At 46.9% G+C, this 25926-nt stretch overlaps 3 protein-coding genes and 1 long non-coding RNA gene across 7 annotated transcripts; 3 read left to right on the top strand and 1 right to left on the bottom strand.

Annotated features, from left to right (window-relative positions):
• Positions 1-8609: 8609 nt before the first annotated feature.
• LOC124489200 (extracellular calcium-sensing receptor-like) lies at positions 8610-13754 on the top strand. The gene is made up of 6 exons (XM_047051889.1): positions 8610-9596; positions 9726-10014; positions 10674-11423; positions 11796-12023; positions 12440-12560; positions 12830-13754. Exons 1-6 carry the CDS (start codon positions 9382-9384, stop codon positions 13741-13743), a joined length of 2517 nt encoding a protein of 838 aa, XP_046907845.1. The 5' UTR covers positions 8610-9381; the 3' UTR covers positions 13744-13754.
• On the bottom strand, positions 11920-21225 carry LOC124489205. The gene is made up of 3 exons (XR_006958767.1): positions 21138-21225; positions 19192-19396; positions 11920-12006 (listed from the first exon to the last, which is right to left on the bottom strand). It is a non-coding gene; the product is annotated as an uncharacterized LOC124489205 (long non-coding RNA).
• LOC124489201 (extracellular calcium-sensing receptor) lies at positions 16432-20860 on the top strand. Its single transcript, XM_047051890.1, has 6 exons — positions 16432-16613; positions 16846-17134; positions 17355-18158; positions 18525-18752; positions 19250-19373; positions 19820-20860. Exons 1-6 carry the CDS (start codon positions 16477-16479, stop codon positions 20725-20727), a joined length of 2490 nt encoding a protein of 829 aa, XP_046907846.1. The 5' UTR covers positions 16432-16476; the 3' UTR covers positions 20728-20860.
• On the top strand, positions 21004-25489 carry LOC124489199 (extracellular calcium-sensing receptor-like). 4 transcript variants are annotated; one of them, XM_047051887.1, is made up of 6 exons: positions 21004-21311; positions 22231-22516; positions 22767-23615; positions 23693-23923; positions 24114-24237; positions 24367-25487. In XM_047051887.1, the coding sequence occupies exons 1-6, from the start codon at positions 21097-21099 to the stop codon at positions 25278-25280; spliced, it is 2619 nt and encodes an 872-aa protein (XP_046907843.1). In that variant the 5' UTR covers positions 21004-21096; the 3' UTR covers positions 25281-25487. The 4 variants fall into 4 exon arrangements, with proteins under 4 accessions (XP_046907843.1, XP_046907841.1, XP_046907842.1 ...); XM_047051885.1 differs by having other exon boundaries at positions 24114-25489; XM_047051886.1 differs by having other exon boundaries at positions 21004-21302; positions 24114-25489.
• Positions 25490-25926: the final 437 nt, after the last annotated feature.

Genomic DNA, 25926 nt, shown 5'->3' on the forward strand with positions numbered 1-25926 from the left:
ACGCAGAGGACTGGAAGGAAAATAACACAGAGGGTGAAAAACATGAGTTTTTGACGAGGTCATTGTATCAAACACCTCTATTATGTCCACCGAGGATTCTGAGATTCTGAGGAGGGGCGAGGAGAAAGGAGACAGGCAGGCAGGCACACAGGCAGACAGCGAGATAGGCAGACAGACACATGCAGTTCAACAGGCAGTCCTACAGGCAGACAGACATGTAGATAGGCGGACAGGCCGACAAAAGGGAGCACACATAACATTATTAATATAACTAATAATAAATTAATTAAACTGATGCTTTTAGACCTCTTGATCTCCAAAATTAGCTGTGCTCTGTAAATTTGCGAGACAGCTGGATTTGTGAGATCACAACCTAAGTTCAAACCAGTGTCCACTTAGGAACTCCTGGCAGCCATGGGCATGGTTGAAATTAGCCAGTGATGGATGGTGATAGGCAGATAGTGATGGATGGTGATAGGCAGATAGTGATGGATGGTGATAGGCAGATAGTGATGGATGGTGATAGGCAGATCGTGATGGATGGTGATAGGCAGATAGTCCATCCAATCCAGTGCCAAGTAGGCCTAGGACTATTTTTTGTGTTCAGTGCCTGTTCTTTTTCAAACAGTTTGCAGAGGATTGTTATATAAAAAATTTACAAATATACAAAATGGTGTGTGCAAAGAATGCACTAAATTACACTAAACATTAGCCTGCATAATTAGCTCATAACTGACTTTGCATCACATTGTTTAATTTTTGTTTCGCTAGACTACAGTATCCTCTTCACAGTTGTTTTTGCTAGCAATACGTTAGCACTGCTAGCTAGCATGACATCTCTCAGTTCTTTAAAGCAGTAAGGCCGTAAGGTGAACCCTGTTATTGTTTCATCCCGCTCCACAGTCTGGTATCTAGAAAATCTTTAGCTCATAAAAAAGAACGAGTCGTGCTAAGCTACCAAAAAAATTTGCTAAAATTCCAGTCGATTGTCGATGCGTCTATGTTTCATGCAGAACTAGTTTCTTCAGAACGAAATTGGATTTTGGTGGCACAGTTTGATACGTGATCGTTCTACACCAATAAGGTAACTGCTTTTTGTCAACATGGATGGATTTGGTTGTCAAATAGACGATGGGACCTTGCACGTCACCTGGTTGACCAGAAATTCGGCCCCTGACAGTGTTTTGCATGTGATGCACTGCGGCTGCAAACGTGCCTGTGAGACAGGCAGATGTTCCTGTTTTTCGCTATAGCGGGCATGGCTGTGTTCTAAAACGTAGACAGCTGTCTTAATCATTGATGTCTTACTAGACAGGTGTCTAACGAGACAGCTCTCTTCGGGGTAAGGTATCTTAAAAACCGTTGTTTTCGAACATCCTATTAAGACAAGATGTACGTCATCGCGCTGCGTGTAGTTGTGTGCTCGCACTAGCGCACTTTGTCAGACGGCAGTCAATTGCATTGAGTTTATTGTCACAGTAAGTCAAGTTAAGCTGTATTTAAACTTGTGTTAGATATAGGCTCAATAGCTCATAACATTTGTGTTTGTATTTCACTCATTTGATAGGATTATGATAAAACGCAGCAACTAGCTAGTGTTTGCTCTGCACTGCGATGCTAGGTACTGTACGTTATCGAAAAGTCGGAGCAAATTTACAAATTAGGAGTGTTATCAATAAAATAAGTACATTTTCAGCAACTACACTGCCCATTTCTCGATACATTTTTATTCAGATGCTGATTTACAAGTACCGTTTAGCTGAAATATGAATTGTAAAAACTTAGAGCAATGGCGGTCAAAGGATTCTGTTTAACTTGTTGCTCACGGTAACCCCGCGCACAGAGTTATGGGTAATACGTGCTGCCATTAAGACAGCAAGGCAGCTCAGATGCTCTCTTAAAAAATGACCGTTATGTGACGTATTTCAAGGTATCTTATTAGACAGGAAGAGAAGATTTAATCATTTCGAACAGACCTCGCTGTCTTAAAAGGAAGGAAGGAAGGAAGGAAGGAAGGAAGGAAGGAAGGACGCATTTTAAGACATTTCGAACACAGCCCATGTCCTGTCTAGGCCGTCAGTGATGTCATAATTAGTCTTACCTAAATGAATACACCTCATAATAGCATCAATATGACACCACGGCTCGAGAATTATACAGAATCACACTTACATCACCTTAATAAAGGCTAGTCGAGCCAAACTTAATTTCTGGAGCATTTAAAATCAATAAGCTCGCATTCACAATTAAGAGTAGGAAACTAAGATCACGGATACTGTCAAAAACTCATACATAAAAGGCAATTTTAAGAGATGAGTCAACAAAGTTTGTTCACCAAAGCCCTCCAAAAGTACGATATGTGAGCTCCAACAAGTTTGTCCAATAAAATGCACATTGTCGCTGTTTCATATAAGACCAACGAGACGATGACGAAACAAACTATTCATTGAAAATCAAAGTAAACTGATTATTTGCATTTGTTTTTGAGAATATACAAAAGCAAAACAATTGAACACGTTATTACAAGATCCAGCATTTCCTGAAAGGTCTGTCTTGAAAATTGCTTGGCAAGTATATCTGCCAACAAATCTATATTTTCTCCTCCTTCAGCCATCTTGGGTTAAAAATATATAACAGAAATAATAAACAGTGGCAGACTCGGCTCCAGAAGGAATTAAATGGGGGGGCATTTTTTTCACAAGGGGGGCACCTATTTACAAAGCATGTATGAGAGTCAAAATAAGAGCAGACCTGCATATTCTGCAGGAAAGTGTAGCCATTTTGATATTTAATTTATAATCAATGCCAGTATTTCTTATTTATACTTTATCAAAATTATCTTTTGAGGGGACAAAGCATTCCATTTGGAGCCGACCCTGGCAGTTGGTAGATAACGGATCGATCTCTCTCGCTAACAGATTGCCATCTTTCAGGCTCTCAGGAGTGCTTATCCAATCACAGGACGCGTACATGTCAAGTTCAGCGTAGACCTTCTAGCTGGCCTTGGTGTCGCAGACTCAAGATCTGATTGGCTATCGCAACTAACTGGCTCCGTTCAACTACAGCGCATGGGAGCCTGCTCTGTTGATTCTGAAGACCTCAGGCCGGAGCCTCTTTAAGGAGAGCCGGGGTTCGACTGGGGGCGATCGCGAGCGGGTGCATGCGGAATGGGAGTCTATGGAGCTAAACGGCTACATTTGTCTCTTTCGCCTGATTGTCGTTGAGAAATCTCAGATATTATTGTAGTTTTTGCATGTTCAACATGTTTTTGCAAATTTAATTGTTTTTGCATTAGAACTTGCACGAACCAGTGCACTGAAATTTGTCATTTTATGTTTTGGGCTCTGTTAAACTCTTTCTCCAATCTGCAGATTGGATAATTCAACCAGAACTCAACTAAATGTAGTTTTTCCATTGGTGAAGAGAAGGACAAACCCTTTCTTCAACAATATAGGCTATCGCGGTCTGTCAAAGGCAAATATTTAATTAAATTGTACTGTTTGGTCCGGATTTGAGCATTGGTGAAACTGAAGGTGTCAAAATAAATTAGAGCTGTCAAACAATTAAAATATTTAATCGCGATTAATCGCATTAATGTCATAGTTACATTTTTATCTATTCTAAATGTCCCTTGATTTCACAAATCGATCTCGCGGTACTTTGATGGATACGTCACAGTGACCTAGTCTCGGTACCGTCTCAAGTCGGACAAAAAGTCTAACTAGCAGCTGGTTCCTTAAAACGTTTGTTGTTTAGTCTTACAATCATTTAGCAAAATGTAATTTATTGGCTAAAGGACTGCAGTTAAGTAGCCTGAAATTATCAACTTAGTCGGCTGATTTATCGCGTTGTTGTCCCCAGTCAAAAGTACAGGCCTAAACACACAGGGACATCATGGTCTAATTAGATTTAGTTATCCTGGAAAAACATGTAGGTTCTTCATTTATTGTCAGGACACGGTCCGCCTATTGTAAAAATGAGAGCCAAGTGTAATTATTTTGGACATTCTGGACTAGGCAAGCGACTTCATGTGATATGTTCATGCTTAGCCTAACATCTTTCGGAATGACTAGACAGGCAGTGTGTAGCCTGATAGGCAGTGAATATTATCTTACTGGTTTGACAATGTCTATTGTGGTTTTATATACAGGCTAACATTGGGACTCCAGTTCTAAGTGTGGATGGCGGGTTACGAGCAGTAGCGCATGTAAAACGAAAGTTGCATTTGATAAATCAATTAGGCGTCTTATCTACTACAACTTGCCTGACAGGTCATTTAAGTTTAGTTCCCTTTACATCTACGGACAAAAAATAATATACATGGGCTAATCTCGAGTAGGTTATTGCATTGTGGAAGTATTTTGTTTCTTTTGAGCTGGTAAACTGTAGGCTATATCTCCCGTCCTCTCTTCTAATGATCGATCGCATAGTGATCAATGGATATGGTCGCAACAGTTCCTTTCAATGTAGTATACCACCCATGACATTTTTTGTCTTTCTCCAAATGTTTGGATATTTGAAGAGTTTAAACTTTTTTTTAAACTGCCCCAGTTGCAATGGACTCAAGCACTGTAGTTTGTTACAGGCTTAATTAGGTTACACGTCTGATAATCTTACAATAGTTAGGCTACAGTAGGCCCCAGGGCTGGACTGGAAATATTTTTTACTTAAAATTGGCGACCTGCCCATAAAGCACGCACAGCGGTTCATTTTCCATACGGACACTGGGCTGGCCCTCTGTTTCTTGAGTCCAAAAAATTACCGCAAGGATGGTGTACTGGTGGTTGGTGTCCGACCAATTGAGGTGGGCCTATCTGAACTAAAATGCCAGGGCCATTTTTTGGTCCCAGACCAGCCCTGGTAGGCCCTACATAGCTGAAAAGAATATTAATGGTCAACTAAACATTTCACTAGAAAGGGAAAAAAAGAGACATTTTAAAGTTAGGCATGAACCTAAAGACCTCCAGGATATCACAGTTCTTGGCCTACTTATGAGGAGCTGCTTTGACAGTTGCAAAGTAGCAAAGTATCCGTTGAAAAACAATTAGGCGTGTTCCCCCCTCGAGACGAGAGAAGAGAGGATTGTTTGTGAACTTGAATACCTGCCAAATCACCTGTGTGCCTGGGTCTCAGGATTAGCCTAAAGCTCTTTTTTAATGAACCACGAACTGCAGCGCGCACTCAAGTGTAACAAAGGCTAGGTGAAGCGATTAAAAATGTTACCGAGGGACCGGTATTGGCGGAGAGATGACGCCACAAACCTGACAATTTACCATTTACCCCAGAGTCTCTGCCGAAACGATGGAGCGTCCCGGGCAAGCAGAAACATGTTCATGTTTCCTTCCCGAATGATGACATCAACACTCGGGGCTATGAAAAGAAATTCACCAGGTGTGGCGTGTAACTTTAATTAATTTCCAAGGCATAAAGATGTGATTAAGCGACAACAGGTGGGCAAAAACCTCCCAGAGGAATATCTCCTTCATTATCAAAACATGATTACAAAATATGAACTTTGAAGGCAGAGCGAGCCTTCTTTGTTGATTTTAATTTGACAAAGACATAAGATATTTAGAAAATAACGGCTTAGAGAAAAGGGTACATGTTGAGATGGATAGTGTAGGCCTACGTGAAGGGTATTTCAATATTCAACATAAAACAAGCATACGATAAAGTTCAAAGAGTTTTTCATCGCAGAAATGTGGATTCACACTAACATGGCTGTCCTGGGGCCTAGGTGTAGGCGTAGCGTGTCTTTTCTGAAATTAAAGGGTGGGTGTGAAGATGGGTTGTACTAAAGCCAATGCTCACATTTCTTCAGGGTTGTATATTTACATCAAGCCGCCCCACGTCGCACGGAAACAGGAAATAAACTACCATGCCATTTAATAATAATAATAGAACCTGTACATTTAGCAGACACTGTCATCCAAACCATGGGTGGGGGGATTTGAACCTGTGACCTCTTGATGTGCAGTCAATTGCTCTACCCCTGATTCAGCCCCATCCCAAGATGTTTCTGGCTTGGCCGGTCTTACACAATAACTGAAACCTGATGTAGAATCTACATGAGGATAATTGAATGATGGATGAGGGACTTTCTATTTAGAACAAATATAGTTGAACTGGTTATGTTACATGATAAGCATCTGTTTCCTATGACTGGTGGAGTTTAAGAAAATCATGTGAAACATAAGGCCACAAGGGGGCGCTAGAGTCCATGTGTTAGGGCCCTGTGTTCCTCGTATGACGTCAGGATTTGTGGGACAGCTGAGGACAAACGTGACAAACCTTGACCATCTTTGTAATACTAACTAGATTAGCTCAGTGGTCGAACATTTGACTGTAGATCAAGATATTGCAAAAATAAAACCTTCCCTCTGTACTGGAAACAAGTCTGTTAAGTGAGTACATAACATTACGCATCCATTCTTTCTGTATATTAGTAGCTCTGGGAAATGCACCATTAACTGGGATGCTGAGGTCAATAGGATGAGAACCCTTTAGAACAGTTAACTAGTGACCAAGCCCAGACTACATTGATATGTAAACATTTAGCAGATACTTTCATCCAAATTTACAAACAGTAGTATAGTTAGTGCATCAGACCATCAAGGCCTTAAACAGCAAAGTTTTTAACAGAACTACAGCGGTTAATGCCTACAAACACAGGACACAGTAAGCAACAAAACTAGCTTACAAACAAAGTACAAAAATTAATTGCTGAAGAAGTGAGGAAGTAATCTGATTCAAAACATGTTTTTGTTTTGTATGTATTCTATTAGGGAAACATACGTTTGAGGAGTGAATATAGTTAAAAACATGTTTATAAAGCACCTCCCCCCAAAAAACATGTTTTTAATTATCCATTTATCCTATTAGGGCAGGAAAAGTTTGAGGAGGTAATATGATCATTCAAAACATGTTTTTATTTTGGATCTAATCTATTAGGGCGGTCTACACGAGGAGGTTATGCAATCCTTCAAAACATGTTTTTATGTTGAATGTGTTCTGTCAGGTTTGATAGAGAACTCTCTCCAGGGGTTAGGAGAGCGGTGTGTGTATGATTGAGTGTATCTTAAGTGTGTTAGTGTATATCTTGTGTGTGTGTTTCAGTGTGTACCTGTCTGTGTACACGTGTGTGAGTGTTTGTACCTACACTTATTGTGTATGTGTGCTGATGTGTACCATACGTATGTGTGTGTGAGCATGTACACTTAGTGTGTGTGTTTGTATACACTAAGCATGTGTGTATGTGGGGGTAGGTTTCAGTTAAGGAAGGTCAGGGGGCTGTTCATGAGGGAGGCCAGGGGGCTGTTCAGGAGGGAGGCCAGGGGCTGTTCAGGAGGGAGGCCAGGGGGCTGTTCAGGAGGGAGGCCAGGGGGCTGTTCAGGAGGGAGGCCAGGGGGCTGTTCAGGAGGGAGGCCAGGGGGCTGTTCAGGAGGGAGGCCAGGGGGCTGTTCAGGAGGGAGGCCAGGGGCTGTTCAGGAGGGAGGCCAGGGGGCTGTTCAGGAGGGAGGCCAGGGGGGGCCATGCATCAATAGGAAGAGCCTGGAGGTGAGGGGAGTCCAGGAGAGGCCCCGCCCCCCTGTATCCGGCCTCCCAGCCCCCTTTATCCGGCCTCCCAGCCCCCTGTATCCAGCCTCCCAGCCCCCTGTATCCGGCCTCCCAGCCCCCTATATCCAGCCTCCCAGCCCCCTGTATCCAGCCTCCCAGCCCCCTGTATCCGGCCTCCCTGACCCCAGCCCCCTGCTACCTGACAGGAGACCCCTGATCTAAGCTCTCTCCCCTGACACAGGACCTCAGAGGAGCACTCAGCCAGAAATACATCTGACAGGCTTACCACAAACAACATCTTCTAATTAAAGCTGGCCTAAGAGGCGAATCAGAGCGTCATTAAACGACCGCAGGGCTGGAAAATAACAATAACACAACCTGGAATATTGTACGGTTCAGTGGCTCGTTTAATCAGGCAGACTGAATTAATTGTTTATTTAGTGCGACTGTCAAAAGTGTTTGTTTAATACACTCATCCAGATGCTCACTGGCTCATAAACAGTTTGGAGTGATGTGGATTTTAAGGTAATACACAATCCACTGTGTGTAATGCGATGTGCCAGGTCAGCTGAACAGCTAAACATGTGAAAAGAAATCACACACAGACATATTCTAGCACACAAAATTTGGTGTAGTCAAGGCTTAGACTCAATAACACAGAACAACAAACCCTGACACACACACACTAACACACACACTAACATACAAGCATGAGAATTTACAATTATGTAAATTGTCTACAGTCCTGAGTCCCTTACAGTCACCTGTTCACCCTGATAGGGTTGGCCTGCTCTGTCTTCTTACCCCAGACCCTGTAGAGGGTGGGCCTGCTCTGCCCTCATACCCCAGGCCCTGTAGAGGGTGGGCCTGCTCTGCCCTCATACCCCAGGCGCTGTAGAGGGTGGGCCTGCTCTGCCCTCATACCCCAGGCCCTGTAGAGGGTGGGCCTGCTCTGCCCTCATACCCCAGGCCCTGTAGAGGGTGGGCCTGCTCTGCCCTCATACCCCAGACCCTGTAGAGGGTGGGCATACTCTGCCCCAGGCACTGTTTTGGCCTAGTCTGTCCTCACAGACGAACATGTACACACTAGAAACATGCTTGCCTCCAGATCTGTGTGGTCAAAAGCAGATGCCTGCTGTACCGCTGACATCAGAGGGAGATGTGTGCTGTACCGCTGACATCAGAGGAAGATGTGTGCTGTACCGCTGACATCAGAGGGAGATGCCTGCTGTAGCGCTGACATCAGAGGGAGATGTGTGCTGTACCGCTGACATCAGAGGAAGATATGTGCTGTACCGCTGACATCAGAGGAAGATGTGTGCTGTACCGCTGACATCAGAGGAAGATGTGTGCTGTACCGCTGACATCAGAGGGAGATTGCCGGGAATCGAACTGGCAACCTTCTGATTACTAGCCCGACTCCCTCACCGCTCAGCCATCTGACTCCCTAGCCTCTAATCCCCGTCTCTGGCCTCTAATCCCCGTCTCAACCTCACCAGATCAGAATGTATCAATCAGGACCCATTTACTTTCATCTGTCTATTCACACCAGCTGGGTGTCACTCTCCTGTCAGGCCTTAGTGTAGTTAGAGAATGATCAATGATGTGTCTGTCCAGCCTGTTGTCAAAGCAACTCTGTTTTGCCACCTCATTCCCTAGCTTGTGCTATGCGCCTCCCTGCCTGTCTCCTATTGGTTAACGCCTCAGAGCCTGTGTCCCATTGGCAAACACTTGCCCTGCAGTCAATCAAAGGCTCATAAAAGCCGTTGCTGAAGAGAAGGATGAGTCCGGTCAGGGTGGCAGCGCCCTTGGTGTGTGTGTGTGATGCTGCTGCTGCTGCTGCTACTGGTGCTGCTGGCGGTGGGAGGCTGCAGGGTGCAGGGGGAGGAGCCTGTGTGCAGGATGCTGGGGAGCCCAGAGTTTCCACTGCTGACCAAGGAAGGAGACGTGACCATCGGAGGAGCTTTCTCCATCCACAGCAAGATCACCGAGCCCCCCCTTTCCTTCACAGACACCCCACAGCCAATCACCTGCTCCGTGTAAGTCTCAGCATTGGAACCTGTCTGTGTAAATTTAACAAGTGAAAAAAAAAAAAGATTAGTCTGGGATTCACTCACAGTATTGTCTGACATCTTTCTTAACCGTGTTTGTAAAACTCCCTCTCCCAGAGTCAACCTCCGAGAATTCCGCTTCGCCCAAACTATGATCTTTGCCATCGAGGAGATCAACCAGAGCGACGCTCTGCTGCCAAACGTCTCCATTGGATACCGTATCTATGACAACTGTGGCTCGACGCTGTCCTCGATGCGAGCGGCCATGGCTCTGATGAACGGAGCGGAGAGGACCTCTGGACGGAACTGCTCCGGCCAATCAGCTGTCCACGCCATCATCGGGGAGTCAGAGTCCTCCTCCACTATCGTCCTGACACGCACGACCGGACCATTCAAAATACCAGTAGTAAGAATACCAGTAGTAAGATCCCACAGGTGCTGTGTTGAGGAGTCATGTTCAGTCATATTGTGGTCAAGGATCAGGTTCAGGTTACTTCATATATACCCGTAGGTAGATTTGGTTTGCAGGGGGGAATTTACCATTTTTTTTACAACAAAAAAACACAATCAGTGTTCAACAAAAACATCGAAAACGACCCGAAAAGGAGTGCTCCACATTCCGGTCAACATTTAAATACAAAATAGTTTAGTCAAATAAAAACTGCATCTATATCATCATCTTAACAATGGTGGGTTCATGTTCATGTTAGGATTCATGTTCATTTATATTGTGGTTGAGGATTCATGTTCATTCTGTTAACTTCCTTGTGCTCAAGACTCTAAACCCAAACACCCTCCTTTACTGCTCAGCCAGTCATATTGGTTGTATTCAAATGGTCTTATTTATATCTTGTATAATATATTCTACTTGTCTGCACTGTTGGGTGAAGCCTGTAAACCAAGAAATCATTGCAAATATCACTTAGGTGAATTAGACAATAAACACAATCTTCCTTTATCTCTCTTTCCTCTCTTTCTTTCTCTTTTTCTCTTTCCTTTTTCTGTCTCTGTCACTCCTCTTTCTTTCTTCCCTCTCTCTGCCCTCCCGCTCTCTCTGTGTTTCAGATCAGCCACTCTGCTACCTGTGAGTGTCTGAGCAGCAGAAAGGAGTACCCCTCCTTCTTCAGGACCATTGCCAGTGACCTCTACCAGAGCAGAGCCCTGGCCCAGCTGGTGAAGCACTTTGGCTGGACCTGGGTGGGGGCGGTCAACAGCGACAGCGACTACGGCAACAACGGCATGGCCATCTTCCTGGCGGCTGCCCGGGAGGAGGGGGTGTGTGTGGAGTACACAGAGAAGTTCGACCGCAACGAGCCAGCTCAGCTGCTGAAGGTGGTGGAGGTGATGCGGAGGGGCTCGGCCAGGGTGGTGGTGGGGTTCCTGGCCCACGTGGAGATGAACAACCTCCTGGAGCAGCTGATCCTGCAGAACATCTCTGGCCTGCAGTTTGTCGGCGTTGAGGCCTGGATCACGGCCGACAGCCTAGTCACCCCCACCAGCTTCTCCGTGCTGGGCGGATCCCTGGGGTTCGCCGTTCAGAAAGCCGACATCAGCGGCTTTGCCGAGTTTGTCATCAAGGACTTCTGGGAGATGCTGTTCCCGTGCGCGGGGACGGACGGGGGCGACATGGAGGCGACCTGCAGCGGGAACGAGGATCTGATGGAGCTGAAGGGCTATAACGATGACGTGGAGGAGCTGAGGTACTCCAGTAACATCTACAAGGCCATCTATGCCGTGGCTCATTCGCTCCACAGTCTGCTGGACTGCTCCTCCCGACAGGGCTGTGACAAGGACGTCGTGATCCAGCCTTGGCAGGTGAACAGGGTTCAGCTCAGAGTTCAGCTCCTCACCTAGATCATTTCTAAATCTGTGATTTCTTTTGTTTCGGCTTTTATCCAACTTTCACTCATATATTCCTGTTTTAATTATCAATTATTTGGCAGACGATTTTTATCCAAAGCGATATGCATATACAAAAATTTAACAGAACGTACACCAGAAAATCATGGCTCACTTTTGCAAAAGTAATTCCCACAAAACAGATATGAGAAGTCACAACACAACACAGTTGTCGTAAACCCTAACCCTACACAGTAGTCGTAAACCCTAACCCATCATTAACAAACCAAATAACTATTAATAATAAACAACCAGATGAACTGAGCCAGCTGTGGTGTCTGTTGCGAGGTGGTGGAGTCACTGAGGAGGGTGAACTTCACGGTGAGGAGCGGAGACCAGGTGTGGTTCGACCAGACGGGTGCTGCCACGGCCCGCTATGAGGTGGTGAACTGGCAGCAAGCTCTGGACGGGGGAATCATCTTCAGACCCGTGGGTTACTACGACGCCTCGCTGCCTGCTGGACAGAACTTTGTCCTCAGGACCGAGGACATCATGTGGCCTGGAGGGGAGAAACAGGTTCGGTTCACGTTTATCATCAAAAGCAGCAATTTTTTTGTGTGTTTTAGTTATTTATTTAGTTAGATCTCATTCATATACGGTACTGTGAAATAGTATTTGGTACAAATAAAAGATCATTTACGTTTTTTCTTTTTCTTTGGATTTTATAGAGAAATGAATGAAGTTAGCAAAACATTTCTTAACATTACCATTTTAAACTGCCGCATATATCCAGAGGACAAAATAATCAATATTTTAGACGATTTCCATGTTAAACAAAAGTGGGAGGCTTTTGCACAGTACTGTATGTACAGTCATAGAGTTGTTAAATGCTTGACTTCCAGGCGACCTCAACAGTGCAGCATATTATCGATGGATAACTGACCACAGTCTAAGCCTCCCCGTTGACCAAACCCTGTCTGTCTCTCCTCTAGCCTGTGTCTGTGTGCAGTGAGAGATGTCCCCCAGGAACTCGTAAGGCCGTGCAGAAAGGAAAGCCTCTCTGCTGCTACGACTGTCTCCCATGTGCAGAGGGAGAGATCAGCAACCACACAGGTGATACACACTCTCAGGTCCACTTCTCTCTGAACTGTAGCAACACCAAACAACTAACAGTGGAGACTTTAACCGCACACAAGCGGACAGGCAACTTCAAGTCCGATTCAGTCCTCAGTATCTACCAAACAGTCATCACGTCGTCCGTGTGCGTTCTGATGAGGCTTCTTAGGGTTCAGTGGCTGGTCTATGTGCTGAGCGTCTAGACGTTGCCCACTTCCTGTATGATCGCTGCTCTCCTAATCTTACTAATCCCGATTTATTTTCAGATTCTAACAACTGCGAACGTTGTCCTGGGGAGTATTGGTCCAATCCGAGCAGAGACAAGTGTGTACTGAAAGCTGTTGAGTTTCTGTCGTTCACTGAAGTTATGGGAATAGTTCTCGTGTTTTTCGCTCTGTTTGGGGTTTTCCTTACTTCACTAGTGGCCGTTCTGTTTTTGATTAAAAAAGAAACGCCGATCGTCAGGGCCAACAACTCAGAGCTCAGCTTCCTGCTCCTCTTCTCTCTGACTCTGTGTTTCCTGTGTTCTCTCACCTTCATCGGCCGGCCCTCTGAGTGGTCCTGTATGCTGCGCCACACGGCGTTTGGGATCACCTTTGTCCTCTGCATCTCTTGTGTTCTGGGGAAGACTATAGTGGTGCTGATGGCCTTCAGGGCTACACTTCCAGGAAGTGATGTCATGAAATGGTTTGGGCCTCCACAGCAGAGACTCAGTGTCCTGGCTTTCACTCTCATCCAGGTCCTGATCTGTGTGCTGTGGTTAACAATCTCCCCTCCTTTCCCCTTTAAGAACATGGAACACTATAATGACAGGATCATTCTAGAATGTGCCTTAGGTTCTGCTGTGGGCTTCTGGGCTGTGCTGGGGTATATAGGACTCCTGGCTCTCTTGTGCTTTGTCCTGGCTTTCCTGGCCCGAAAGCTGCCTGATAACTTCAATGAAGCCAAGTTCATCACCTTCAGCATGTTGATATTCTGTGCTGTCTGGATCACCTTTATCCCAGCTTATGTCAGCTCTCCTGGGAAGTTCACTGTAGCTGTGGAGATCTTTGCCATCCTGGCCTCCAGTTTTGCTTTGCTTCTTTGTATATTTTCCCCTAAATGTTACATCATTATACTGAAACCTGAACTAAACACAAAGAAACACATGATGGGAAAAGTGCAATCCAAATCTCTCTGAACATCTAAATAAATAAGACATATACTGATGTCTGTCATGAGTCATGTCATGTCAGTTTTTGCATTACATAGACATGAAAAGTGTCAAAATGTGCATCTCATTCCTGAAAGTTGTACTGTTTAAGAAATTATTTACTTCTATGTAATTAATATATATATAATAATATATATATTTATTGTATTTTATTACTATTGTGGCTAACTAGCATATCATGTCACAAACCAGTGCCTGTTAGCAACGACCACTCAGCAATGATTGTACTGTATTGGCGCTGTTAATTAAGTCTAGTGTCCTGCACTCCTGGCTGTTATTTGCAGTGACCACTTTGAAAGTTAAACCCTAGGTTATTTTGCCACCTACTATTCACAGCTTGCTAAAAAACTAGGGTGTTGATTCTGCAGGAAAAATGGCTGGGTCTATATCTGTGATATCACCCCGTTGTTCTGCAGCTAAGCTAGCTCTTTCTCAGGTTTAGCTAGCAAACTAAAACTGTGAAATGACTAGATGTGGCTATGTTTTCTGCGTTATCAACAACCTGTATTTCTTGTAATTTTTAGCTAGCAATGTAGGTAACAAGCTGGATCTTGTAATTTTTAGCTAGCAATGTAGGTAACAAGATTACTTTAGCCGGGGATCCGGCTAAAGTAACGTTAAACAATCCACAAATGTAGTATACTTTTTAATCTGTGCAATATTCATCAATGATAAATATAACTTTAAATATATACAGTACAGTGAAATCTGTTTTGTCTGCTTTGGTAACGTGACTGTGTAAGTAGCCCCATGACACCCCATGAAACCTCTTGCAGGTTAAACAAAATGTTTGGAGGTTATATAGTTAAACAAACAAAATAAGCACACAACTATTTAAACAGTAATTCTACCCTCTACCCTAGTAATGAAAGAAGAAAAAAATTATCTGTAGTATGTAGTGTCACTACTTTCCGAACAAGCAGTGAAAAGCAGGAGCACCACTTTGAAAATCCCCTTTCACCCCCCCCCCCCCCCCCCCCCCCCCCAGTGTGTAATGTTGAGGTGAGGAGTGTAAGTTGAGGACAGGGCCCTGTAATTACGGTGCTGCAGGAATCAGAACACGGTGCCATTAAAAGGCCACCTGGGGGAAGGACTAACAAAGACCCCAGAAGAACCTGAACTCGACACCATGACGTGTCGTTAACACCAGACACCTTCTGCCGTCCACTCTGACTCCAGATCAAACCAACTGTCCTTCAGCACAGCACACACCATCCACTCTGACTCCAGATCAAACCAACTGTCCTTCAGCACAGCACACACCATCCACTCTGACTCCAGATCAAACCAACTGTCCTTCAGCACAGCACACACCATCCACTCTGACTCCAGATCAAACCAACTGTCCTTCAGCACAGCACACACCATCCACTCTGACTCCAGATCAAACCAACTGTCCTTCAGCACAGCACACACCATCCACTCTGACTCCAGATCAAACCAACTGTCCTTCAGCACAGCACACACCATCCACTCTGACTCCAGATCAAACCAACTGTCCTTCAGCACAGCACACACCATCCACTCTGACTCCAGATCAAACCAACTGTCCTTCAGCACAGCACACACCATCCACTCTGACTCCAGATCAAACCAACTGTCCCTCAGCACAGCACACACCATCCACTCTGACTCCAGATCAAACCAACTGTCCTTCAGCACAGCACACACCATCCACTCTGACTCCAGATCAAACCAACTGTCCTTCAGCACAGCACACACCATCCACTCTGACTCCAGATCAAACCAACTGTCCTTCAGCACAGCACACACCATCCACTCTGACTCCAGATCAAAACAACTGTCCTTCAGCACAGCACACACCATCCACTCTGACTCCAGATCAAACCAACTGTCCTTCAGCACAGCACACACCATCCACTCTGACTCCAGATCAAACCAACTGTCCTTCAGCACAGCACACACCATCCACTCTGACTCCAGATCAAACCAACTGTCCTTCAGCACAGCACACACCATCCACTCTGACTCCAGATCAAACCAACTGTCCTTCAGCACAGCACACACCATCCACTCTGACTCCAGATCAAACCAACTGTCCTTCAGCACAGCACACATGAAACATCATCACCATCCAAACATGAAAAACAACATCATGTGCTGAGTTTTGGTTTGTGAAAAGCCTCAAAAGAAATCAAATTCAAATGACCAGCACTATCCAAAACTAGCACTAACTAAAACTCTGCACAAACATTATATTTTGCGATGTTTTCTGTTTGAAGCACAGTAGACCAGCATAGCTACAGTGCTGTAACAGGTGTAACAGCTGTGTTCAGAATAAACCTTGTTTATACATCGGTAGTCACAGGGATTAAGAGGCTTAACGGTGATTAATGTATAAGGTTTAGGGATGGACAGCCAGCTGGACTAGTAGTGCAGTAGCACAGGTGATATCCCACAGGCGAGGGAGCATGGTGACAGAATATGTCGAGCGCTCATCACAACAACGTCACACAGGCCAAACATAGACCACATGACCTAAACCCTCTGCTGTGATTGGCTGAAGGGGAACTCGTCACTTGTTCCAAAACGTACTTAAAGAAAGATTGTTAGTCTGGGGTTTTTAGGAGGGGGTTTGATTTGACCCCTGTGTGTATGTGTGTGATGCTGCTGCTGCTGCTACTGGTGCTGCTGGCGGTGGGAGGCTGCAGGGTGCAGGGGGAGGAGCCTGTGTGCAGGATGCTGGGGAGCCCAGAGTTTCCACTGCTGACCAAGGAAGGAGACGTGACCATCGGAGGAGCTTTCTCCATCCACAGCAAGATCACCGAGCCCCCCCTTTCCTTCACAGACACCCCACAGCCAATCACCTGCTACGGGTAGGTTTAAATTCTCTGAAGTATGAGTTATGTATGAGTGTTTCTCAATTTTATAGTTTTTGGCAAATTCATATCTACAGTCAATGTCTGCAGTTTTCATTTCTATGTTTGATAAAAAGGTCCTAGGTTTTATGAAAACCCTGTCAGACAATGACTCAACTTTTAAAACTAATAAAAGTGTACGGTACTAACAAAAAAACGTCCTCTCTAACCCTAACCCTCTCTTTATCAGTTTGAATCTCAGGGAGTTCCGTTTCGCTCAGACCATGATGTTCGCCATCGAGCAGATCAACAACAGCAGCTACCTGCTGCCAAACGTCTCCCTGGGTTACCGGATATATGACAGCTGTGGCTCGACGCTGTCCTCGATGCGAGCGGCCATGGCTCTGATGAACGGAGGGGAGAGGACCTCTGGATGGAACTGCTCCGGCCAATCAGCAGTCCACGCCATCATCGGGGCGTCTGAGTCTTCCGCCACTATTGTGATGTCACAAACAACCGGAGCTTTTCAGATTCCGGTGGTAATGCCGCATGGATGATGTTTGAAATGATTGTTTCTTAAAAATACAGTTATCGGTGTTGAAGTAGCTTAAAGGAAGGTTTGAAATGTTTTGTTTAGTCTTCCTGTTCCTTATAGGAATGTATGAAAAGCTACATGTATGATTCACTGCTGAGAGGGAAAAGCATGATTAAAAACCGCCCTCACACACCCTCTCCCTCTCCCCGTCTAAAACCACACAGATCAGCCACTTTGCCACCTGTGCGTGTCTGAGCAACAGGAAACTGTACCCCTCCTTCTTCAGGACCATCCCCAGTGACTATTACCAAAGCAGAGCCCTGGCCAAGCTGGTGAAGCACTTCGGCTGGACCTGGGTGGGCGTCGTCAACAGCAACAATGACTACGGCAACAACGGAGCATCCGCCTTTGTCCAAGCGGCCAAGCTGGAGGGCGTGTGCATCGAGTTCTCCATGGCGATCTCCAGGACCGACCCCCAGGAGAAGATCTCCGCGGTGGTGAGGCAGATCCGATGGGCCGGCTCCAGGGTTCTGGTAGGGTTCTTGGCCCAGGGGGAGATGGAAGTCCTGCTGGAGGAGGCTGTGAACCAGAACCTGACAGGGGTGCAGTGGGTGGGCAGCGAGTCCTGGATCACGGCTGGCCACCTGACCACTGGGGGGCGCTCCATCGTGCTCAGCGGTGCTCTGGGCTTCACCATCCAGCGCACCCGGATCCCCGGGCTGAGGGACTTCCTGTTCAGGGTGGGCCCGGGCCAGGACCCCCACAGCGCCCTCCTCAGGGAGTTCTGGGAGACAACGTTTGACTGCAGCTTGGGGGCCGGCGCTCAGGCCGGGCGCTGCTCGGGCTTGGAGAGCCTGGAGAACGTGAGGAACTCCTTCACTGATGTGTCGTCTCTCAGGATCTCCGGTACCGTGTACAAGGCACTGTACGCCGTGGCCCACGCCTTACACGAGCAGATCAGGGACAGCCAGGGAGGCCAGGGAGGGAGACAGCCTTCCCCACAGAGAGACAGCATCCAGCCAGGACAGGTGAGGAGCTAACTGCGCTAACACAGCTTATCGTACCACACAGATACCTTTATGTGTTCTGTACTAAAAGTAACACAGAAGTTTAGTTTGCAATGTGGTGTTAGCTGATCTCTGTGCATGGAAAGACAGCAGAGACCCAAGTCAGGGGTCCAAGTCAGGGGTCCAGGTCAGGGGCCCAGGTCAGGGGCCCAGGTCAGGGGAGAACCACACTGTGTTTGGAGCGTAACACCTGTACTATCATCCTCTCTTTAAAACAGTCTCACACAGATGCACGTGTCTGCTATATAATATGTAGAGTTGTGTTCTATTGAAGGGCTTTAAAAACAGATCCATGTGTGTGAATGAGCTGGTGTGACCCTCCCGAAGGTGCTGGCTCATATCAGCAGGGTGAACTTCACCATGTCTTCAGGAGAGAGAGTGTTCTTCGACCACAACGGAGACCCAACTGCCACTTACGAGCTGGTGAACTGGCAGAGAGACAAGCAGGGAGAGACCGTGTTTGTAACTGTTGGGAACTACGACGCGTCTCTCCCTGAAGGACACCAGTTCACCATGAACGGACTGAACATCACCTGGGCTGCGGACCAGTCGGAGGTGAGATCTCTCGACAACATGAAGATGAATCTTAGATTCCCGGGTATTGATGCTTTGTTAAATATCTATGTAATGACAGTGTCAGAATAATTCTAATCTCTCCATCTCCAGATCTATCCAGATCTATCCTATCCATTCACACGATTTTATTGTGTCTTTCACCTGATTTCCTTTATTCAGTGGAAACAAGAAAAAAACTCCTGAATAATATACCCTCCCTGGGTTAGTGAGAGTGAGTAGGTGAATAATAGACCCTGGATTTGTGAGAGTGAGTAGGTGAATAATAGACCCTGGATTTGTGAGAGTGAGTAGGTGAATAATAGACCCTGGATTAGTGAGAGTGAGTAGTGGGTGAAGAGAGTGAGAGAAGAGAGGGGGTTGAGAGGAGGTGAAGGTGGGGGTGGAGACAAGCTCTCACGCCAGAGAGAACCCTACTCACATGCCAAACAGCCTCAGTGGCAGTTGATGGGAGCAGTTAGCGCTGCGCTGTGTTTCAGCGTCCGCAGTCGGTGTGCAGCGAGAGCTGCCTCCCAGGGTTTCGCCAGGCGGTGATACGAGGCAAGCCGGCCTGCTGCTTCTTCTGCATCCCCTGTGGAGCCGGAGAGATCAGCAACACCACTGGTGAGAGACTCACGTAGGTCTCGCTGCACACACACACACACACACACACACACACACACACACACATACACACACACACATTGGTCAGAATATAAGTTCAAAGAAATATCATATCTTATCATTCATTTCGTCACAAAGTATTCCAAATAGTGTTCACTTGATAAGAATTCAAGACTTGAGGGTTTAGGTTGGTTGAGGGGCAGGCATGTAAAACGGGTATACAAATACATTTGATTTGATTTGACCTTAGCATTAAGGCCGTGTTCACATTTGACTTTTTTTGTTGTCGACAAAAGCGCTGCCTTCAGCGCTTTTTGGGCGCCTTTTGCTAACCCTAACCCCAACCCTAACCTTAACCCCAACCCTAACCCTAAGGTAGTGCTTATTTCTGAAAAAATAAGTCAAGTGTGAACACGGCCTAAGGGATGTTTTTAACGTTGTTTTAGATTCTGCTGACTGCACAGTGTGTCCCCTGGAGTTTTGGTCTAACAAAGACAAGACCCACTGCATTCCCAAGGCTGTGGAGTTCCTTTCTTTTGAGGACAACATGGGAATCCTCCTCACTGTGTTCTCATTGGTCGGAGCGTGTTCCACCATCGCCGTGTCGTTGGTCTTCTTCCAGTTCCGAAACACGCCCCTCGTCAGGGCCAGCAACTCAGAGCTCAGCTTCCTGCTCCTCTTCTCCCTGACTCTGTGTTTCCTGTGTTCTCTCACCTTCATCGGCCGGCCCTCTGAGTGGTCCTGTATGCTGCGCCACACGGCGTTTGGGATTACCTTTGCCCTCTGCATGTCCTGTGTTTTGGGGAAAACCATAGCAGTGGTCATAGCTTTTAAGGCCACAATGCCAGGAAATACAGTCCTGTGCTCCCCTCCTCTCCTGAGAACAAGTGTGTTTAGTGGGACCTTCCTACAGGTTATAGTCTGTGTGTTGTGGTTGGCCCTTGCCCCACCTTTCCCGTACAAGAATACGGCCCACGCCATAGAGAAGATCATTCTAGAATGTGCCTTAGGTTCTGCTGTGGGCTTCTGGGCTGTGCTGGGGTATATAGGACTCCTGGCTCTCTTGTGCTTTGTCCTGGCTTTCCTGGCCCGAAAGCTGCCCGATAACTTCAATGAAGCCAAGTTCATCACCTTCAGCATGTTGATATTCTGTGCTGTCTGGATCACCTTTATCCCAGCTTATGTCAGCTCTCCTGGGAAGTTCACGGTAGCTGTGGAGATCTTTGCCATCCTGGCCTCCAGTTTTGGTTTACTGATATGCATATTTGCTCCAAAATGTTTTATAATTTTGTTAAAACCAGAAAGAAACACAAAGAAACATATTATGGGAAAAAGTCATACGAAAAGCCAATAAACCCTATAGATATAGTTTGATGTAGTATTAAATGAAATACATAATCACAATATATACTGAGTTAAAATCTATATTTTTACAGTTAGACTAGATCTGAAACAACAGAAATTCAGATTTCCCCAAATACCCGACCAAGCCAAGCTAGTTTGACAAAAAACAACAACAGACAGCCTATAGTCTAAAACATGAACACCGTTGGTCCAAACCCCCTGTCAATCAAACTAGGACCCACGCTATTGGTGGAGAGCCATAACAACCCTTCAAGCAGTAGCCAAACAGCCCCAGCATGGCAACCAGCCCCAGGATCAGCAGAGTATATAGAGCCTGTGCAGGCAGCACAGTGCTAGGGCCCCCTGACAGACGGCCAGGATGGCTGTGCAGCTGCTGTTGGCAGACCTGGTTCTGCTCACCTTGTTCACCAGCAGAGCGGACGAGCCCAGCTGCTCTCCGTACGGGAGCACCGAGCTGTCCATGTTCTCCAAGGAGGGGGACTTTAACATCGGAGGCATCTTCTCCTTCCACCAGAACCCCGTCGCGGGGAATCCAGCCCTGCGGGAGAACCCGGGGAACATTCGGTGCGAGGGGTGAGAACACTGTCTGTCATGTTTACAAGGAGAACACTGTCTGTCATGTTTACAGTGAGAACACTGTCTGTCATGTTTACAGTGAGAACACTGTCTGTCATGTTTACAGTAAATTTGTTCAGCAGACAATTTTAATCCTTAAGCAAGAAGCACAGCAGGAAAATCAAGGATCAGAAAGTGTTCAGTATTTTATTGGTCAGAGTCAAGGAATAATCTGTATATCCAGGCACAATGCAACTACTGCAACTACAGCAATGACATCTCACCTCATCCTGTCATTGTGAGGGCACTAAAGACACCACTGGCATGTGTAAGAATGAATGACGACACTATACTGTGTTCAATCTGATGAGTTTGTCTTTGAATTCTCACTGAAGACAGATCTCAGTGATGTGTGTGAGGGGTAACGACCAGCTGAGATGTGTGATGTGAGACAAAATTAATGATCTTTCTGTTGTGATCCTCAGACTAGATACAATGACAGGAGGATAAAAAAGTCTTAAACTTGCCAACAGAGTTGTACTAAAGCAGATTGCAGTAACACATTAATTAACATATGCTTTTATTTATATACGTATATTATATTAATAGTGCATATAGGAGGTTTAGGTTGGTTGAGGGGCAGTTGTTGTATTGGGGCTATTGGTGTATGTGAAGTCCTCTGTGACATGCCTGATTTGATATAGAAAATACAGCAGAAAAGAAGGACCAGATCTCAGCTACCAGGCACTCTACCTTTCTCTAGCCCTCTCTCGTTTCCTTCAAATTAACCTTTTATTTCTCTCTCTTTCTTACCCTCTGATTCTTGTTACTGTACTCTTCCTGTACAATGTCTCTCCCCGTATTTTCTCTATCCCACCCTCTCTCTCCCTCTCTCCCCCTCAGTTACAGTTTTTGCTGGCCTCTCTCCCTTGTGCAGGCTGGACCCAGGTGAGCTGCAGTACGCCCAGACGATGGTGTTTGCCGTAGAAGAAATCAACAACAGTTCGGAGCTGCTCCCGGATGTGTCTCTGGGCTACAGGATCTACGACTCGTGCCCCAGCATCCCTCTGTCTGTAAGGGCCTCCCTGTCCCTGATGAACAGGTATGAGGAGCAAGCAGGGAACTGCTCCAAGCCCTCCACTGTGTACGCCGTCATAGGGGAGACCACCTCCACCTCCACCATAGGCATCGCAAGCACTATGGGGCCCTTCCACATACCTGTGGTGAGTGTGTGTGTGTGTGTGTGTGCAGGTCGTTTTTTGTGAGTTTGCCTACCTGTGAGAGCATACGTGTAAATTATGGATGCAAAAAATAAGACAAGTTTTCCCTCACAAAGGGCGATACAAGTTTAATATTTGCTGTTGCAAAATTGTTTAGCTGTGCTGGTCTTGTGTTTAGCTGTGCTGGTCCTGTGTTTATCTGTGCTGGTCTTGTGTTTAGCTGTGCTGGTCTTGTGTTGCTCATTTCCTCCAGATCAGCCACTCAGCCACCTGTGCGTGTCTGAGTGACAGGAGAGCCTACCCCTCCTTCTTCAGGACCATCCCCAGTGACCTCTACCAGAGTCGGGCCCTGGCCAAGCTGGTGAAGCACTTCGGCTGGACCTGGGTGGGGGCCATCCGGACCAACAGCGACTACGGCAACAACGGCATGGCGGCCTTCCTGGAGGCGGCCAAGGCTGAGGGCGTGTGCGTGGAGTACTCCCTGCCGATCTACAGGACGGACCCCAGGAAGTGGTTCCTGAAGGTGGTGGACGTCATCAGAGAGTCCACCTCCAGGGTGATCGTGGCGTTTGCGGATGGCACTGACCTGGACATCCTGGTGAAGGAGCTGTTCCTGCAGAATGTCACAGGGCTCCAGTGGGTGGGCAGCGAGGGCTGGATCACCTACCGCTACATTGCCTCCCCCATCTTCTACGCCGTGGTCCAGGGGGCAGTGGGCTTCGCCGTGCCCAACGCCCACATCCCCGGACTGGGGGAGTTCATGGCCTCCAGCCGGCCTTCCGTCAGGCCTGGTGACCGTGGGCTGGTGGAGTTGTGGGAAGGCGTGTTCGGCTGCTTGCTTGATCCGTCCTCGGGGGGCGGGGCGGGGCCGTGCAGCGGGGCGGGGCCGTGCAGCGGGGTGGGGCCGTGCAGCGGGGAGGAGTCCCTGAGGAACACGGACTCCCGCTTCACGGACGTGACAGACGCCAGCCTGCTCAACAACGTGTACAAGGCCGTGTACGCCGTGGCCCACGCGCTGCACCTGCTGCTCACCTGCCGGCCGGGACGAGGACCCTTCCAGAACAACACGTGTGCCAGCAGGGACAACATCCAGCCCTGGCAGGTAAACCAAGCAGCTCAGCTACAGGAGGAGCAGAATCAGGTGTGAAAAGGAACCAACTCTTTCTGCTCCTCCTGCAGGTGTTCCACGCGTTGAACCTGGTGAACTTCACCACCAAGCACGGAGAGAGGGTGTTCTTCGACGAGCAGGGTGACCCGGCGGCTCGCTACGCTCTGGTCAACTGGCAGATGGACGCCACGGGCTACGTCCTGTTTGAGACCATCGGCTACTACGACGCCTCGCAGCCTGACGGTCAGCAGTTTGAGATGACGGACGGTGTGGAAGCTGTGTGGGCCGGCCTGAGAACAGAGGTGACACAGAGCGTGTTTGTTTGCATGTGTGTCCATGTGTGTGTGTGCAATAATTAAAACAACCCCCCTCCCCTCCCTCACCTCTCTCCTTCCCTTACCCTATCTCCCCACCTCCCCCCTCCCCTCCCCCACCTCTCTTCCTTTCTTTCCCTCTCCCTCCACTCACCTCCCTTTCCCCTCTCTGCCCCAGGTCCCCCGGTCTGTCTGCAGCGAGAGCTGCCTGCCAGGCACGCGCCGAGCTTTCGTGAAGGGCAAACCTCTCTGCTGCTTCGACTGCCTCCCCTGCGCCGACAGAGAGTTCAGCAACACCACAAGTGAGCCTGCTGGACTAGTGGCCTTGTTAGCCCTCCTCCTGTTCCTGCTGAGGAGAATCACAGGCAGAACTCTGCTGCTCTTCCTGAGGATGTCCCTGTTGCACTGCTTAAACGTGTTTCTGCTTTCAGACGCAGTCACGTGTGACACCTGCCCTCCAGAGTACAACTCAAACCAAGACAGGAATTCCTGTGATTTGAAACGCATCGAGTTCCTAACCTTCCATGAGCTGATGGGGGTTCTGCTGGTGACCTTGTCTGTGTTTGGAGGTTGTCTCACCATGACGATAGCTTTCATATTCTTCCACTACAGACAGACGCCCATCGTCAGGGCCAACAACTCAGAGCTCAGCTTCCTGCTCCTCTTCTCCCTGACTCTGTGTTTCCTGTGTTCTCTCACCTTCATCGGCCGGCCCTCTGAGTGGTCCTGTATGCTGCGCCACACGGCGTTTGGGATTACCTTTGTCCTCTGCATCTCTTGTGTTCTGGGGAAGACTATAGTGGTACTGATGGCCTTCAGGGCTACGCTTCCAGGAAGTGATGTCATGAAATGGTTTGGGCCTTTACAGCAGAGACTCAGTGTCCTGGCTTTCACTCTCATCCAGGTCCTGATCTGTGTGCTGTGGTTAACAATCTCCCCTCCTTTCCCCTTTAAGAACATGGAACACTATAATGACAGGATCATTCTAGAATGTGCCTTAGGTTCTGCTGTGGGATTCTGGGCTGTGCTGGGGTATATAGGACTCCTGGCTCTCTTGTGCTTTGTCCTGGCTTTCCTGGCCCGAAAGCTGCCTGATAACTTCAATGAAGCCAAGTTCATCACCTTCAGCATGTTGATATTCTGTGCTGTCTGGATCACCTTTATCCCAGCTTATGTCAGCTCTCCTGGGAAGTTCACTGTAGCTGTGGAGATCTTTGCCATCCTGGCCTCCAGTTTTGCTTTGTTGATATGCATATTTGTGCCTAAATGCTACATAATTTTACTGAAGCCAGAAACCAACACTAAAAAACACATGATGGGTAAGATGTCTGCAAAAGGCCTTTAAAGTGCACATTGAAAATGGATGTTATTTGGTATATTTGAATGGAAATGCTAGGACATAATCATATATACCCATGCTTATCATTAAACAATCTAACCAGTTTAATTACTGCTTTTGCCTTTGATTCAGATGTGATCATCGTTGTTATCTGCCTGTGATTGCTGTAGGCCCAATCTTGATTTGTAAATAAACTGAAATCTCTGACTTCAGTCACTGAAGCAAACATTGGAGAAACAATGTTAACCCCCATATATGGACATAACATCACTGCCTGGGTGTCACTGCTTTAAAGGAGATCTGTCTTGATTCCTCAATCAATACTATCATTAATCAACACTATATCATGATCAGAAGACAGAATATATATATATGTATATATTAGTTTCAGAGTGGACGTGCTGCGATGATAGCTCAGTTCACAACGACAAAACACACAGAACACTTTGGTCTTGTCAATGGAACCATTTGGCAACTTTTTTAAAGTAAACTTTCCATTCAGAATCGGGCGATGTAGAAATTGACGCCGTAAATTTGGGTTTGCGTTAACGCCGTTAATAACGCGTTAAACTGACAGCACTACGCAATCCGATCCACTTTTCCATGTTGATAAGAGCATTAAAATGAGAAAAAATTACGGGACAAAAAGAAA

Source organism: Hypomesus transpacificus, unplaced genomic scaffold (assembly GCF_021917145.1).
Source record: "Hypomesus transpacificus isolate Combined female unplaced genomic scaffold, fHypTra1 scaffold_186, whole genome shotgun sequence".
In the NCBI taxonomy this organism is placed as follows: domain Eukaryota; kingdom Metazoa; phylum Chordata; class Actinopteri; order Osmeriformes; family Osmeridae; genus Hypomesus; species Hypomesus transpacificus.

Coding starts and splice junctions, on each gene's coding strand:
- LOC124489200 (XM_047051889.1), top strand. CDS start 9,382: ATGCTGCTGCTGCTGCTGCTACTGGTGCTGCTGGCGGTGGGAGGCTGC. Junction 9,597..9,725: donor CAGCCAATCACCTGCTCCGT/GTAAGTCTCAGC, acceptor TCCCTCTCCCAG/AGTCAACCTCCGAGAATTCC. Junction 10,015..10,673: donor GACCATTCAAAATACCAGTA/GTAAGAATACCA, acceptor TCTGTGTTTCAG/ATCAGCCACTCTGCTACCTG.
- LOC124489199 (XM_047051885.1), top strand. CDS start 21,097: ATGGCTGTGCAGCTGCTGTTGGCAGACCTGGTTCTGCTCACCTTGTTC. Junction 23,616..23,692: donor ACAACATCCAGCCCTGGCAG/GTAAACCAAGCA, acceptor CTCCTCCTGCAG/GTGTTCCACGCGTTGAACCT. Junction 23,924..24,113: donor GGGCCGGCCTGAGAACAGAG/GTGACACAGAGC, acceptor TCTCTGCCCCAG/GTCCCCCGGTCTGTCTGCAG.
- LOC124489201 (XM_047051890.1), top strand. CDS start 16,477: ATGCTGGGGAGCCCAGAGTTTCCACTGCTGACCAAGGAAGGAGACGTG. Junction 17,135..17,354: donor GAGCTTTTCAGATTCCGGTG/GTAATGCCGCAT, acceptor AAAACCACACAG/ATCAGCCACTTTGCCACCTG. Junction 18,159..18,524: donor ACAGCATCCAGCCAGGACAG/GTGAGGAGCTAA, acceptor ACCCTCCCGAAG/GTGCTGGCTCATATCAGCAG.